The 18575-nt window shown below is 36.4% G+C and overlaps 1 protein-coding gene across 1 annotated transcript in view; it reads left to right on the forward strand.

Moving 5' to 3' along the window:
* CPLX1 (complexin 1) overlaps positions 1-18575 on the forward strand; it is a 175143-nt gene that overhangs the window by 3616 nt on the left and 152952 nt on the right. Inside the window, exon 2 of the mRNA XM_063457278.1 lies at positions 1655-1766. Coding sequence (XP_063313348.1) covers positions 1736-1766 — 31 coding nt within the window. The 5' untranslated portion in view covers positions 1655-1735. The remainder of the gene's footprint in view (positions 1-1654; positions 1767-18575) is intronic.

The raw sequence follows: 18575 nt of genomic DNA on the forward strand, positions 1-18575 counted from the left end.
GTTTCAAAATATTTGGTGAGTCCATTGTGCAGGCCTACCATTAACACTAATGGTGTACTCATCACGCAGTTCAGGTAATGGGGGCACACAGCATCTGGCAAACAGAGATGTTATCAGATTTTCTTACATTATTGGCCATATCCGCAGCTCAGAGATTGGATCTAAGCAAGGGTAAATTTGGTTGCATCACTGTTGTTCCTTTAGAATTATGGGGGAGACTATTAGCAAGGTCCTCCTATTAAAATAAATACCCTATCCCACAACTCCCGGAATGGTGTAGAAAGATGTGGGCAGCTCAGCTGCCAATCATTCCATTATTAATCGGTCATCCACCAGCAATGGGTGAGGGGCACGCGTCTCCTGTTTTTCAAGGAACAATGCCCATTCCAAAGCCCAGGACTTTTGAAGTGGTGAACAGTTTGGCTGCTGGACCTTTACAATAATAACTATTTACATGCTAGCAAAGAGGTATGGACATGGAAGGGCTATATATGGAGACGCCCCATTGAAATTTATAACCATTCTTCAACCATTTGTCTATGCTTTTATTATTAACTCCTTGTTCATCAGCAATGGTTATTGAATGCATAACCACTTAAAACCAGGGAATGAGGGAATAAGTGTTGAGCAGCTAGTTTGCTGGACTCTTCTATTATTAACTCCTTACACACCAGTGTACAAAGGTTGGGGAGAAGATTTTAATAATGTAAATATTTATCAAAATTTGTATGTAACCATACTGCTATATGAATGACATTCGGTTTGTCCAAATTGAAAAAAAAATATATATCAGAATGCCCATTTTTGTTTTTCATGTTTTTTTTATTTATTTTATTTTATTTTTTTATCTCTGGTACATTCACTGCCATAACAGAAAACTCCAAAGATTAGCATGTCATGTTGAATGACAATGTGTGTATTAATATCCTTGATTTGAACACTATAGATAAAAACATATAAGCTGTATTGTGGTCATCCTAATATTCTCTTTCCATGTGCTCACTAGACATGCATTAGTTTGTCAAAGCACAACTTCTTAATGCATTTCATAAATGTTGCATGCAAAATAAAGAGCATCTCGGTATGCCCCATGCTTCCATTTACATCATTTCAATAACACTGCTGCATACAGCTAGACATATGACCAACTACACTTCACCTTCAAATGTCCCTTCACACATAATGCTCGAACCTGCTTAGAAGTCCAGTCACTAGGGTAAAGCAGGAGAAAGCTATTTTCTTAACGACTGCAATGGTTGTGCAACTGAGAGAAGAATATGTCTTATTTCTGTAGTTCATACTAAATGAAGCATAGTATTTGTGTTTTTTCTTTTCTTTAAGAGACAAAGTATTAAAAGTTTAATGTACCAAATACACTACAGCAGCAGGCATTCATAGGACCCTAGACGTTTTGAAGGTGAAATTGTTCCTCTAGCTGTTGTCTAGAAAAGTAGCTCAGTGATTGTATTATTTGGCTTTCAGTATATGAGAGTTAAACAGTAAGAATCAGGAATGGATGCATTCTTGAAGTACTGTATCTCAAGAATAATCATCTAATGGAAGGTATAGAATGGTATAGAAACTACAAACTGTGCATGTCTCTGCTCACACACAAAAAATATATGTTTTAATATGCTTGAATTATATGTTCTAGGCTAGAGCTCAAGAGTTTACCAGCTAATCTTGCATGTAATATTCAAAATTATCTGAGTGAAAGGAATCAAAAGCCATCAGTATGGATTTTGTTATGAAGCAAGCCTTGGGAGGTAAGTAAAGCTATTTCATTTTCAAAGTGCTTTATGTCTGATTCTCTTAAGTACAATGCGTCAGTTTCAGTCTGCACCTCCCCCTCTATCCTGTATCCCTCTGCACCACAATGTAAAACATCACATAGAGACACTACGCATGATCTACATCAAATATCCAATGACATAAAAACATTCAAACTATACTGTGGAAGGAATATGACCAGGAATGACCAGGAAAATAAAACAAAGAATAAAAAAATATGCCTTATGTACAGGCTCATAGAATTTACTCTGGTAATGGAAATTTTGCTATTATATACAGTTATTGCGTCATGAACATACAATGCAGCTGACAAATTAACAATGTGATAGAAACTCTATCTATAAATATAAAACATGTACATGTTACATAAAATGTCTGTATGGAAAATATACATTATTACTACATTATTATTAATTTTATTAATAATAATACTGATATTCTGATTTTAACACATGGCATGTGACTTATCTGCATATGAAATGTTGAAATATATTTCTCCCTATAGGAAAAGTGTGCAGTTTGGATTTGATATATTAAGTAACAATTTATTTTTTAAGAGTTTGGATAAATTTAATGACTGGGATGTTTAGTGGCTATAGAAAACAATCTAATAAAAAAAAAAAGGATTGAGAAAGATTAAATCCATTAAACAGAATTTAGATCGATCTATCTATCTATCTATCTATCTATCTAGCCTAGTTGTGTGATATATCATAATAATAATATATGAGACAAAGGCCAAAAGTCACAAGGTTTCAATCTCTTGATTCAGTATCTAATTACTGTAGTTTATAGCAATGTCATAAACTCAAGACGAACATTATAGTAAATCCAAAAGAAGAAGAGATCAATAGGTTAAAAGGCAAGCAAAACCTTTTAGTAAATTGATACTGGGTGGAGGAGGGAAAGATGTTTTAGTGCAGGATAGAGAGCTATGTACATCATATGACATATAAAGAAAATTCAGTCAATATTGGATCATTTCGGATATATTGTTTTAACCAGTAATACTTAGAGATACAGCACCATTGTTGCATTCAACAGTAGTAAACATGGAAAGAATACAGTAAATATAGTACAGATTTGACAGTTATATAAGGACGCTGATACATTAAATATTTCTGTAAATATTAGTAATTAAAATAAATGTCACTGTGATAAACACATACATACATACACACACAGAAATGCATTTCAAACACACCAGTTACATTAATGGAGATGCGTATATTTTGGGTATCTTCTGTTGGGGCAGACATTTAATTATGAAAATTTATTATTTGCCCATGGGTACAATAAAAATGAATCAATAAACTGAAAGGACAACTGCAGTTGTATCCAATGGATATCACCTTGGCTTGAGTGTAGAGGTAATTGGAATTGGGGCACAATTACTCCCACACATCTTCTCTCCTAGTAGGAAATGAATCAATCCTGTTGAAGCATAATGTGGTCTATAAGCATATATAACGCATGCCATTTGGGCATGCAACAGAGATCACTTCTACTTGGTAGACAAAAAAAAAAAAAAATGGAAATAGTTGGATAACATATCAAGAAGACAGCTCCAAAATATGTGAAGTTAAAAGAGAACAGTTTAATAAATGGCAAAATGTATTGTCATTCCTTTAGCAGACATATAATCTGCTGTTACCAATGCTTCCTGGAAAGTTGGGCCATTCAATCCAAATTAGCATTACAAAGATAAGGAATGATAACAAAAAATAGGTCCACAGATATGAGCATTTCAGTTCTTTATGCACGTGAAAATAAACTATTAACAGAGTGTTCATTTTCATATATGTGTGTCTATGTATGTACAATCTATGTGTGTATTAAAACAAAATGTGTAACGAATGCTAAAAGGACACAAGCATGTTTTATAGGGAGGTGGAGACACAGCTGCCAAGATGCTTCTCCTTCAATTATCAGAATAGACTTGGGGATTTTTACAATAAAGTTTAGAACACTTAAACACTATAGTATTAGACTGAGAGTTGGTTAGTTAGATGATGACAAGCCAGTGTAAAGAGAACTTATGAGGTGCACATTTAATAACACAAAGTCCTCACAGGGGAATAAAGAGGTAACAGAGGAGTTGTGACAGCCCTTCTGTGTGTGCAGTCATTGGGACTAAGTAGAAAAGTGGAGAGTGTAATGGCTTAGGGTTTATACTGTGTATTTAATGAACATGTGAACATTAAAAGACAGGTTGCCCTGGAAAAGAGACTTGGTTTCTGCAAGATGCTACACTGAATAGGTTTGAGAAGCCATACCAATTTTTGGAAAATAAAATGGTTAAAATATTGTCATTTAGATCTGCTGAAAATGGCAGCATGAATCTCTAATATAGAAGTCTCTATATTATTTGTATTTGTCTTTTCTGTAATGTACTCATACACTAGCCTTATCTCATTGTTCAATGTGTATGTGCACTTTGATACATTTCAATTTTAAAAATAAATAAATAAATATAAAAGTCTCCATGAGATTGCAGCAAACAAACAATTAAAAATATAAATAAAATAAATAAATAAATTGAAAACAAACTGAAGAGCTTCACATAATTCTTGCAACCCAGAAAGTATACGTACCCCTGCTAACTTGTACCCCTGCTAACTTGTGAAAACTCTGTTGAATATCCCACCCTATCCCCACATCATGTAACTGTTAAATTTAGAAACTAATTTGTTCTAAAAAGTGGTTTACGGTACTAAAAGCGCAGCAGTCACCATGGAAACTAGAGGAACTTGCAGGCACATTCTATAGGTGACTCCTCCCCTTTTACATTTTGCACCATTTTGTCAAGCAGAACACTTTGATAAATCTCCTCAATGTCTAAAATAGCGTATCGTTTATGCCTTCATTACTATTTCCTTACTCTGGGAAGTCAATGGGTGCCCTTTATAACAACGTTTGAGAGATACTGTGGACTCTATATTTATCACATGGAAAGCTACAGTCCTTGTGCTGTGGAAGATGAATTGATCATATGGAGTGGGTTCATAGAAGCTTTTTCCTATTGTTCCATCCTCCTGGGTAGTGAGATAAGGGTGGTTACATTATAGGTCAGGGATTCCAATCCCCTGTGCCAAGCATTTCTACTATCACAAATGATGACAAGGTTGTGCAACCCTCAGAAATAAGCTTGTTCATTTATTAATGTATTGTCAGATCGCTGCACTCTACCACAAATAGTGCTTCTGTCAATCATTTTTTTTTTTTTTTGTCTGTTCTTAGGTACGGTAAGGTTGAGACACCAGACATACCATGAGATATTTTATTAGTTACTCTGATTTTTTGGTGTGTGTGTATTGGTCACAAAATAAAGCACATTTCCATTACTTTGTAAATATACACATAAGAGGGATGTCAATGGCAGTTTTAATGCCAAGCTAACTAGCACTGCATTTGTGAGAAAATACATTCACTGTAGCACCTGAGTAGGAAAACATCTAAGGAAAAATTATAGCCTTTTGAGGTTCCAAAACTGCAACTTTTTACTCATTGAAAAGGCCAGTGAATCTGACAAGAATCCATAAGATCTAACAGATCCATCAATTTCCTTCAATGCAAGGGAACAAAATGTAAGGATTTGTGCAACCATCCATTTACTCATATTTATGTGTAAATACTGCATGAGCCTTGCCCTTTATTGCATATGGCCTGTTGTTTATGACATTAATATGAAAGATGGATCTATAATGCAAAGGCATCTTATATGTTTGTATGTTTTTTATTTATGTTTATATACAATTTAACGGTTATTTTGCTGAATGTGGATAGTAAGACACTAAAAACACTTAATTAAAGTAATTGATCAGGCAGGAATGGTCACTTTCCAGGATTTTAAATATAATATTTACATCCCTATATTTAACAAATATGTGTACATAAAATGAAACATAGACACACTGCTCTATTTATCATTACCATGGGCCGATGCTCCTATCTTAGCTCCCTCTGAACAACTACTATAAGCTCTGCCATTTGTCATTAAAAACGACAAAACAAAAGACAAAAAAAACTAAGCAAAACAGTTTTTTCACCTACCACTTAGCATAGATAATGCATAGTGACACAAATAATAATAATAATTATTATTATTACCATTTTTTGGCATTTATATAACACCAACTTATTCCGCAGTGCTTTACAATGTTACATAAGGATAAATAGAAATAATGTTTTTGTTTATCTTACTATCTTTTTCCAATTTGTGCCCTGGTTGTGCTATGATTGAACTGGATTGTGATGTCATTTGCTAAATATTTAATATGCATTTAAAAGGAAACTGGGGTTAAAAAAAAGGTTTTAGATAACATATTTCAGTGAATTATTCAATTGTATAATTTTCAGAGAAGTGGCAGTTCCACTTTAACATTATCGTATTATCTTAATAAATGTGTTTCCACATTATTAGGATTAAAAATTATAATTCACAACTTCACAATTATTTTAAAATTCATTAAAACTGCTCCATTTCCTCCAGTGTTTTGGTCATTATTATATAAAAAATAAGTCTTACTCCTCTCCTATCCCCACTAGGAATTGCTATTAACCTGTGATAGAACATGACAGCAACATAGCTAATAAAGGACTTAAAAACAATTTATAGTAGAACATAGACATTGTGAACTGTAATAATTAGTGTGTCTCAATATCTTTAAGTCAGTCATTATGTTAAACATAAAAGCCCCAAAACTACACTGAACTCTACAAGAAAAAAAAAGAAAAGAAAAATAGGAACTATCTGATCAGGCATTAAGGGAACTGATAGTGTTTATACTCCAGAGAGCAAGTCTACTTCCAACGAAATCAAGAATAAATGTAAAGATATGCAATCTGGCTGGCCACTCTTTTACTGGCAAGACCTTGTGTTCTACGTTTTATTGAGATAAATCTCAAGTTAAATGAATGTCACAATTGTTGAGTTAAACCAGGAAGAATAATAGATTCCGAAGACTCATGTATTTGTGTTGGTATTTAGCCGACAGTAGTCTGAAACCTCAGTAGCAGCTGGAAATAACACACTATGGATTTGTCCTGCATTTATCTACATGTGGATTTGGACGAGATTGTCCTTATTGCAAAGAAATAAGTCTTTATTATTTATAAAAAAGAGTATTTAGCTAAATGGGTACTTTAAAATATATCCCATAGTACTAGATCAAAACAGAAGTTGGGGTTAGAATTAGCATAAGTGGTATTGTATTTGGTTGATGCCAGATATTATGCAGCTTAAATCTCCAAAATAAAGCTATTGATATTGTGCGTTTTAAATGTTGATTATCAAGTCAGAGACACTCTTAAAGGGACACCATAGGCACTGTATCTGCGTCATCTCATTAAACTGGTTATAGTGTCTGGAGTACCCTGGTACCACCATTTATTTTAACATTAACCCCTTAAGGACCAAACTTCTGGAATAAAAGGGAATCATGACATGTCACACATGTCATGTGTCCTTAAGGGGTTAAACAGTTTTTAATGTTTTAAGGTTTTAATGCTAAACAAGAGTCCTCGGCAGTCCATCTCCTCTGTGCTGCTTTGGCTAATAAGGAAGTATTACCCTGAGCAGCAATGGGCAGCTGTGATTGGCTGAGAGTGTCAGCTGACCGCTTTTAGCCTGTTAGAGCTCCAACTGACGGTATGAATGGGTATGACAACAAGGAAGTGTGTAATCTCTGCCTTAGCTACACGTACAGAAGGGGCCGGACTGTGGGTGGCCAGGGACTCTTAATTTGTGGCATACTGCACAAACGTGGTGCAACGCTGAATACAGGGACAGTGCCAGGGTACTCCAGGCACTGTAACCAATTCAAAGAGATGAAATGTTTATAGTTACTTCAGTGTCCCTTTAATTCTACTGTATTTATACTAGTGCAGCGAAAGGGCACATAACTGCTGTGTTTGTTACGCCAACATACCCTACACCTTTTTAAACTTGCATCCTCAGATTATGGGCTTATGGTGGTACCCCAAAACCATTGTGAGAAATTATCTAATCTAATCTACACATAGGTGATTTTATGGACTTTAGTCGACACCATTGAGTGTGAGTGATGAAAGTTATGATTTATATCAACCTACTGGAAAATGTAACTTCATAAATATTGTCGTTAGTGTCCAAGCTCTAAAATACCTAAATATATCTTGTTTGTCAAAAACCCTGTACACCTCCTAAGACTAATAACACAATGAAACAATACTGTGGATGTGCGTTGATGCTGTACTCTTATGAATACATAATTATTACAAAATTGCTTTATTTTGAATTTGCCATTTTGAAAAGTACCATTTGGCAGTGGTTCAGTTATACAATAGGTTTTTGGAAAAAAAAAATATGGTTTAGCAGATTAGCACTGTTTCATCCAGTGCATGGCAATTATGACTTGCAATCACTTGATGAGCTTGTTACAGAAAACATATTTACAAGGCTGATTGCACCAGGAAAGCTGTTGGTGGAACAATAATGTTAGAAAAATAAGTTTCTGTGACATAAGTTCGTCTGGTCTTCTAGAAATGTGATGAGGGTTATGTGTAAAAAGTGTTGTGTTTACTTTTTATGCATTTTCATCTGTCATGTTTCTTATTTGTGCCTATGTTTTCCTTTATTTGAGCCAAAATATTTCTTATTGTGCATCATTTTTCCCTGCTCTTTTCGGTTCACAAAATTGTCATTTCCAGTAAATAAAAAAGATGCAAAAGTGTGCCTTTTTATCTTTCACCTTTTTCAGCGAGTGGCATTTTAGTGGCATATTTTCTGTGACAGGTAAGCAACTTTCACATTCTTCATATTATAAATTACAAAAATACAAAGCACACAAAACTGTTGTGAATGTGAAAACAAATGTGTCAATACTTATAAATCACCGCCAATATCTTTTGAAGTCGTCTGGGTGCAGTGTCCCTGTTCCCCTTAGTCCTGAAATATAAAACATGGCAGTTTTAGACAAACGGCAATGTTTACATTGCAGAACTAACACTGCCTCCAGTGGCTGAGAACGTAACAGCCACTAGAGGCACTTCCTTGTACTCCAAGTTGCCTAAATGATGCATGAGGACATCCAGCGTCAGTGAAATCCCCAAAGCAAAGTACTGCATCAATGCTCTCATACGGGGAGGGCCTAATGTGGATGTCGTCGTCGGAGTCAAAGCGCCGACCCAGCACCGAGGGACATCGGCGCTGTGATTGAGTGAGTGTAAAAACATTTTGTAATCCTTTATGTGCTGCAAGAGGGGGGGCACGTGAGAGAGGGGGACTAGAGCGAACTATAGTGTTAGGAATACAGATTTGTATTCCTAACACTATAGAATCTATTTAAATGTTACATACAATGTCCAGCAGTGCAAAATAAAAAGAAAATAATGTATAGGCATTGTACCCATTCAAACTGGCAAACAGACTTATAGCTGATTTAAGTATCCTAGAAAAATACATTTATTGGGTTCCCAGAATTATATGATAGCATCCATTTTTTATTTTTTTTTAAATTCATTATTTTTCGTGCTTGATTTGATATGATAGATTATCAAGCGTAACATAAGCTTAGAAAATACATTATGTTTCTTCAGACATTGGAAACCACAGTATGGTAGACCTAAATGAGCAATGAATAAAAGTTAAAGCACATTTCTCCTTTATAAAATACAAGTGGGATTACAAACCTGGGGCAAGCTAGGGATGAGCTGTGTAAAAGGGTATTGACCATGTTCGCTATGTTCCTGGGATACTCCAGGCTGGGTTTTATCAGGGTTTTATCAGGCTAGCCTGGTTGTTCCAGCAAGGTGGGAGTGAGATTATAAAAAGTGTTGCTAGTTGTGAGGTTTGCTGAAACATGTGGGAGTTTAGGATGCCAAAAACGGTAGGGTTTTCTGGCTAGGGTGTCAGTCGGGCCTGAGTTGGGAGCTTGAGTATGTGTATAAGACCCTCTACAGGAGAGAAATGTTTAGCATCTGTGTTGGTCACCCCTAACTTGAGGGGCAGCAGGGGTGAGGTTAGGCAGTCGCCATCATGCTTAGGGTAGCGTGTTGAATGTTGTCCTGTGAGTTTAGCGCTTAGCAGCATAGTGCTGCAACAATTCCAGCGTGTAGTTATGTCTAAGGTCATCACCCTACATGTGAACTAGAGTAAGGCTGTAAAGCTTGGTTAAATGATTATCAACAGAAGTAAAAGTAAACAAGAAACATAAAAGAAATTGAAACATCTGTGCCTTTAGGCCTTTGTGGGCAGCCATATGTGGACCGTACAGTCCCCAATCTAATTCAGGTAACTGGGTCAACTTAGCGGTGTCCCCTCGGGAACACAGGGGTGGTGTTGTCTCATTCCCAGTTTTGCAGCCAATGGTGGTTGTGGTTAAGGCAGTCTCAGTGCCTCTAGAAAGGCAGATGCCCCTGACATGGCTGTGAGAGAATGGGAAGTCCCCTTCTGGTGGACCAAGAGAGATCCAGTATGCCCCAAGAAAGATCCAGAGTGCCCCCATCTGTAGGGCATCCCTGCTTGTCTCAGGGAGGTTGTCACCGGTTCAAAGGAGTTGCATCTAATTAAAGTGGCTATGGTAAGGTCTTGAAAGAACGATGGCTGGGAGTTCTCAAAAGCCAGCAGTATTTTGTATCTTGTCGTGCACAGTCACACAGCGCAATATGACAGCTCGCGCCACTGTGGTTTGAGTGCATGCTGTGCTAGTTGCACGATAGATCCCATCTAGGACAATATTCTTGGCTATTGCGTATGGCAATATTGTAGATAACAAGCGCCTAGTATAGTGTGGCAACTCTTCGGTCGAGACCGTGGCGTGTATTCCCGGTATTTTAATGTGCGTTTTGCGCTGTAGGTACTCTAAAGACCTCATTTGGGCTGCTAACACATGTTGTTCAGCTTGGAGATGCATTATTCAGTTTTCCTCTGCATGTTTGACTCGATCTGTCACTTGTTGTCCCCTTTATACTGGTGACATTAGCTGCCAACAGCTTGTGGATATCAGCAAGAAGGATCTTTAGAACATGTTTGGTGGTTGGGGTTGAGTCATCGGGGGATCGTGGAGGTAAAGCTGGATCTGCTTGGGGGGTCTCTGAGGTGTTCGGCTCCCAGCAGTCCGGGCCCCAGGCTGAGATGGGGTCTGGTGGGGGCTCTGCCCATGCAGGCTCAGTTTGTGCTGGCCTCTTTAGCATCTCCCCTATGTCCCTACCATGTGTTGTGTTAGCGGAGTTTTGCACACGGTGGCTCATATTTGGTGTGCCGGAGGGGGTGCTAGGCGAGTGTTGTTCTGTAGCTGTTCGCGCCTCACCTGGTCCGCCGAGCAGAGCCTTGCATCTCTGTCTGGGCTGCTTTGGGGCCTGAAAGAAAGGCATCAATCGGATCCATTCACCCTCAGGATGAAGAGTGAGCCGGGTGTGGAGTTGGATGGGCTTTGGTTTGGGAGATATCTGGCTGGATTGTGCGTCCCCAATTGCATCCATTTAACCTTGCTAATATCTCTATTTTATTAATGAGAGGGTGCTTGATTTAATAAAGGCAATGTGATTTTGTATAGATGATGTGACATAGTGGAATCAATAGACTTTTCAGATTGTGTGGGCATTGTCAAACTAATTAATACAGTCTTTCGCCCTATTTTTGAACAACAAAAATCCTGACCATTTTTTTGTGCAGGTGTTCCTGAGCATTATTTGTTTTGTAAGAGATATATTTAAATATATATTTAAAAGCCTTTTGTGTGTGTTTTATTTGTGCACACACGTCACATGTCTATGTTTACTTATCTTATTTTACAAAAGAAAAGATAACTATGATCAGGAGCAAAGTTATATATAAGATTGTAGTTATTAATGAATGTATAAAAATTATTTATTATTATTATTTTTATTTTTATTTTATTTTGCTCTCAGTGCTATCAATGAATAAATAAGCATAAGCCAATTACATTTAAATCCAGCCATCCTCATTCCACATATATACAGGGCAAAACGATAAACAGTACTGTGAGTAGTAAACAAAGCAATACATATTGATATGTTATTGAATTAATTCATGCTGGAGACGTTTTAATTTTTAATGCAAACTAAAGAATGGTATTGTAATTTTTTACTTATGTAATTTGCTACCTTTGCACTAGAGGAAAACTTGATTCAGCCATTTGAAACTCTAATATGCACATCAAATTGATAAAAGACATCATCTAATTACATTCAAACATAGTCCTAATCTAGCTTTTTTTTTCTTAATTGTTTTAGTACCTATACCACATATGCACAGGGCAAAAGGGTAACCAGTAGAGCAATTAGAAAATATTCCAATATATATTGATATGTCAGAAAAGAAAAGAAATTATATGGAATGAGGGTGAACATATAGTGAAAGTATAAATAAAACCAGAAGGTAGAGTATACTGTAAAAAATACAGTTACAGTAACCTTGACAGGAGAGATATGCTAACCAAGGGAGTCTCCATATAAAAAATAGTGAACTCATTATAGACATATAAGGAGGACAAAACCAACCTATATCCTAAATCCTATGTATTTGTAACTGAAAGTCGTGTTTAAAACATGACTTTAAATAAATAAATTCCTTATTACAAAATAAGGAATATAATTCACATTATAAAGAATAAAGACAGAATATCAAAACGTTTAACAAATAAAGCATAACATGAAAAGACTGCAGAATACATTCCTAGTGTTAGTCAGCCATGTCACGTAATGGCAGCTGACAAAGTGTTTTGTCAGATATTGAAAGGCAAGAGTGGGTCTAATTCTTGCTGGATCCCACCTCGGTGTCGTCAGAGGTAAAGTTGATAAAGGAATAGCAGGGTGGATCAGTTAGAGACATAGACAAGTTAACAGAGAGTCCATCATCTGTTATATTGTGGACTCTGATTGTTTCTTTGTTATGGGTGATGAGGAGTAATCTAGGAATGCCCCTGCAGTACAGGATATTGTTGGCTGTCAGAGCTTGTGTGAACAGCTCTTAGCCCAAAGCGTTGCAAGACAAATTGGGATAGAAGTCTGGACTCAATCTTCATATTTACATGGTGTCTTTCCTTTCACAGCAGTAATAACTTTTGACTTGGTTAGTTTAAAACTATGGTAACATCGCTGTTTCTCTAAGGATATGGTAATTATGGTAATTACTTGTTTGGGTGGATGCCACTGAGAGAACAATCTGCAAAATAGATGGGGTATGTCGGCGATGTCCACTTTGTTGAACTAGTTGATGTGACTTTTTTGTAGGACCTGTATATTATATTCTAAGCTTAGAATGCAGTCTGTATGAGCTACCGTGATAACCTCAGTGTTGTGGAGCCTTGTGGAAACACTATTCTTATTTTTCGCAAAACACTATATTATGCCAAAAGTCTTCCCTCTATCACAGGTGCTGTAGCCTATGCTCTCAGTTTTCAATATAATGTTCAAAGTTTTTCTCGACTGGAGTAACTGGAAATATTTGAAGAAAACTCCCCATGTGGGGTCATTTTAGGTCGTCGCAATCCCTGCGGCCTCTGGATCTATTCTCCAATATCTGCAGTAGTACATGTCATGAACACCATGTCAATTTACAAATAGGACACCTTATGTTTCCCTACCAAATCAGAATTAAAAACCCACAATGCAGTTAGAAAAATCACCTCTGAAACTACCAGTCGTTCTCTCCGAAGAGAGCTTTTGGTATTGAAAATTGAAATCCACTATAAATTCGATTTGGTTCTTAAAATGGATTACAGACTTATTTTTTTTAAATCAATTTTCCTGTTCATCCCAGTTTTGAGGCTTTTCCTCCGTGAAGGGACCCTGGGGCAGCAAGAATTCAAGTTTTATGAAGGGAAATTAATGTATTGCAAAACTACAAGCAATGCATATAACTATAAATGTATTAAAAAAAAAAAAAAACTACAAATGCAATACATGAATCTATAGATTCTTCTGATCTCTTTGTGCCCAGGCTAGATCATCTTGGTTAATCCAGACAATTAATTTGAGACCAAACATGACATATCTCTAATGCTTAATGCCTCTCAAAAATAGCCTCTTGATTTACTTCCAAACCTAAAGTGAAAGTCATTCAGAGCAAATTCATAATGAAAGACATTTAAAAAAAAAAAATAGGTTACATCAGCATCAGTAGTAATTTAATTACATTTTTATTAATTTGTTTTAAGAACAGGGGGATGATCATCAGCACCACAACCACGTTTTACAATACTGTTTTTCCCACAAAGAGTAAACTGCAGGGAAGAAGCTTGCAATTTCTAAAGCACAAACAAGCTAATATTGTCTCATATTACAATTAAAAATACATAAATCACGAATCAGTAAAACAATTCTAAATCAGTGCATCAAAGTAGTGTAAATAGCACTGACAGTAACATCCCAGTGCTATTTACAAGAGGATTTATTTATATTTTTTTTCTTCCCAAAGAAATTATTTTCTCAAAACAGTTAAAAAAAATTATAACTTGTAACAATAGTAACCTAGTCTCACACTATGACCAATGCCGAAATGCCTGCCAAAATCATATCTACATCTCACAGTTGTCTGGACTTCTCCAGGCCATAGCTTCTAGAAAGCTAAACCTAGTCTCACACTATGACCAATGATGAAATCCCTGCCAAAATCTTATCTACAAAATGGACTTCTCCAGGCCATAGCTTCTAGAAAGCTAAACCTAGTCTCACACTATGACCAATGATGAAATCCCTGCCAAAATCTTATCTACAAAATGGACTTCTCCAGGCCATAGCTTCTAGAAAGCTAAACCTAGTCTCACACTATGACCAATGATGAAATCCCTGCCAAAATCATATCTACAAAATTGACTTCTCCAGGCCATAGCTTCTAGAAAGCTAAACCTAGTCTCACACTAGAATCAATGGCCCAAGCTACTCCCACTCCAACACAGGCACTGCAAGGTAAACACACAGGTTCACTGCCAGGTTGTTTTGCTCAGTCAAAGTGTCTAGAAAAAATTCTGCTATATATAAATTTTACAATAATTTATTGCTCCTCCATGTTCACCCTCCATTGGTCACTTCACTTGATCAGTGAATAAAATCAACAGTTAGTGGCTGTCCCCTGAACATTAATATTTTTTTGCTACCTTTTGATTGGACAGGAAATATAGCCCACATGATTTGGCAGACCTCTTGTTCATCATAGGAAACATAAAAAGCAGGCTCTTTTCCTTTCCATCCCATTTTCTTCTGGTGCTATAAATGGAACTTAGAATCAAAAAACCGAACTGAACATATTAAGATTTGCGTGATTCAGCTACCCTGTGTTACTGTCTTGTAGCAGCTTGGAAATCTGAAATTCTTCTGATTGGTCCATTGGGGTGGTGGCACTATAAATGCTTATGCCTAAGATAAATACAGTATTAATAATGCAGAATTTCCACTGCCGCACATTATCAAGCTCAATTTTCTCCAAACTGGATGTCAGTGATTGGCTGAGTGAACCGGGTTAACTCGACCAAACACTCTCAGCCTGGATCATTCTTCAACATTCAATTGATTCGGATAGATAATGACATTCCCTGGGAAACTCTGATAAAGCTTTGAGGAAAGAGATAGTGCAACCACATTGCTCAATTATATAAATAAAAATAATCTTTGTTGTTTCTTGGCACATGAAACACAACCTCTTCAATTAGTGTTTGTAGATGGCAATTCTTTTCTCTCTGCAGATGTAATTTTCGTTACACTGCCAAAATGTGGCACAACAGGGGTCTTGATTTATGTACCTTTAACTTTTGTCAATTTACGCCATTAATCATTTTAAGAAGGTTTATAGATCAAATTGTCACCTTGACTCTGAAATTCCTTAAGTATCAAATATGTAGAACAGATTCTCCTTCAATTTATCATTCTATCTGTTTGTTGTTGTTTTTTGTTGTTCACCTACTGGTTAAGCACTATCATATATAATAAACCATATATAGTCACCATTATATATATATATATATATATATATATATATATAATTTTTATATATCACAATATATAATTATAAATGATGCTTTTATAACTAGTTCCAAATTATTCACCCCTTGTGGTAGTGATAAAGGATGACTTTATAACCAAGTGGAGATGCACTCTTCTCATTTCTGCATTGCGTGCACTGAGAGGACTTAGGAGGACTTATTTAGGGTGGTGAGCCAGAAAAACCTATACTCCAACTAACTAGCACATAGCATTCCCTGTACCCTTACCACACAGTTAAATGATGAGTGGTAAATAAGAAGGAAACAGGGTCATTCATTCCCTATCCCATTTTCTGTGTAATTGGGATCTACAGCAATAGAAAAAGGCATTGCATTCCAAAGCTTTATACGGAAGATAATATAGTTATTTTCTGGCAATCTTGAAAAGAATAAATTAAATTTTTTACAACCCAAATATAGCTTTCAAAATGTACATGCAAGAAAAAATATGGTTTGGATGCACACCAATTATGCAACCTCTTGCTTGGTGCATAAAAAAAAAGATTTTTACTTGATTTAAAACACTTGATCCAATATATTCTGAAATAATGCATTTCTGAGGAAAATGAAACTGGTATGAACATGAATTGTTTATTCTCTCTTTCAAAAAGAGGCATAACAAAGAAAAACCGAAAAGAAGAAATCAGATATTTAATATGTGCAGTATAGTATAAAATGGTGAACTATTTACACAAAATTATTTGTATAATAAAGGTGAATAATGGTTTATGTTTTTGATAAAAGGACAGCCTAGGCCAGGGGTAGGCAACCTTTTAGCAGCACTGTGCCGATATAGGATTGCGATGTCCCGTAGAGTGCCGATCCTATTTTTTAAAATTGAGGTGTGTATGCTGCCGTTTTCTGCTTGTGTTATTTTTACTGTAATTACTTAGTTTCGTTGTATTTGTGCGTATATGAGCTATTATATTGTATATGTTCATTAGTAGTTTATGGTATCGTGTATGATACATATGAATGTGGGCTGTGTATGGCTGCTTGTAGAATTGTGTGTGGATGGATATGTCACATTGTGTGTTTGGTAGTGTGTGAGGGCTGTTTGGGGTATTGCATGTGAGAGGCTGCATGTGGGGTTGTGTGCATGTATGTGTATTGTTAGTGGTGTTGCGTTTGTGTGGATTGTGTGTATGTTTGTTTGTGGGCTGTTCATATTATTTGTATGAGGGGAGGATTATTCTGCATTTCTGTGTATATCTAGCAGTGTGGGTGGGCTCCCTGGGTTCCAGTGGGGACCATGCTGGCCAGGTACAGGTCAAGGACAGGAGCTGCGATAGCTGTCGAGGGCTGCTCTACTAAAGTGTGGATTCCCATTCACAAGTGCTGGGAGGCAGTGTTCTGAGATCAGTTACTCTATGTGCTGCAATGCATAAATTGAGGATTGTCCTTCACCACCTCTTCGTATTAGCAAATATCTGAAGTTTTACTGGGACTCCTGATAGGCCATAGTGCGTTTGGCTCTAGCAGCCTTGAGTGCCGTACAAAGACACCTCGAGTGCCGTGCATGGCACTAGTGCCGTAGGTTGCCTACCCCTGGCCTAGGCACTAAAACAACTGTAGCTATATGAAGAGATTTTGGTGTTTAAATTATGCCCCTGCAGTTTCATTGCTCAGCTCATTCTTGGCTGTTTAGGACTAAAAACACTTTGTTTAGGCAATCCTAGACAAACTTTCCCTGAAAAAAACTCACACAGCATCCATGAAAAAAAAAAGGTTACATTTATTACAGCACAGTGTGTTTACTTGTAAGACTATGCACTTGTAATTTTTAACTTTACTTGCTGCCAAAATATTATTATGATCTTTGGAGTTAGTTTAGAGCCAGCTAAATAACTGAGAGATCATACCTGATCTAACAGATACATACCAAACTGAATAAGAATTGGTACTAATGCTAGTTGAGGAGGAAATAAGTCATATATTCCTCCCCCCAAAATAATATCTGAGTTTAGGATAGATCTTGCAAAATAAATGGATGAAATAAGGGATATGTACCAAACTGAATGAAAATACAAACAAGCGAGTTCTAGTTGGGCGGGCTAACCTGTTTTCAGCCACCACCCCCACTAAAAAACAAATAGAAAACATTATTGTGAATAATTAATCATGCATGTTAGATAAAAAATAAACACTTGGTCTATTCCCAGCTAAAGAAAATCTACCACCCTTAAATGTTTTTTGTCTGATTCTTTTTTGTGGGGTGAGGCAGCTAATCCCCTAAATAGGTAATTATTCAGAAATTGAACTAGATCTAATGAAAATATTATCTGATCATAACTGATATAAGGATAATCTACCAAACTGAATTAAAATATAAGCAAAGTTTAGTTTAGAGGGGCTAACCCGTCTTCAGCCCCCCCTCAACCCTCCCCCCCAAAAAAAGATTGCAAATAACTTGTCTTGCATATTAGTTGTAATAAAATAAACACTTGATTTATCCTAATCTCACAGAAATCTATCACATTGAATGCTTTTTAACTGATTTTGGTTGTTTCTCTGGAGTTGGGTTAGAGCTAACAAAAAGACTAGCTGATCTAATAATTAGCTGCTAAACTGTATTAAATGTTTTCATTTTTCTATGCTGCGATGAGGGACTAATAATGCTCTTGACATGCTATATCTATTCACAAAACACAATCATAAAAGCTCTAACAAAGCTGTAACCAAGTAAATGATTTCTCTCCTAATATTTAAATTATGAAAGGGGGCATACCCTTCTGGGCATATTATTCCTACAGTCAAAAGAGGGAAGGACTGAATGGGCTGCAACATTCCACTGTTTCCCAT

This window comes from Pelobates fuscus, chromosome 5, assembly GCF_036172605.1.
Source record: "Pelobates fuscus isolate aPelFus1 chromosome 5, aPelFus1.pri, whole genome shotgun sequence".
Taxonomy (NCBI): domain Eukaryota; kingdom Metazoa; phylum Chordata; class Amphibia; order Anura; family Pelobatidae; genus Pelobates; species Pelobates fuscus.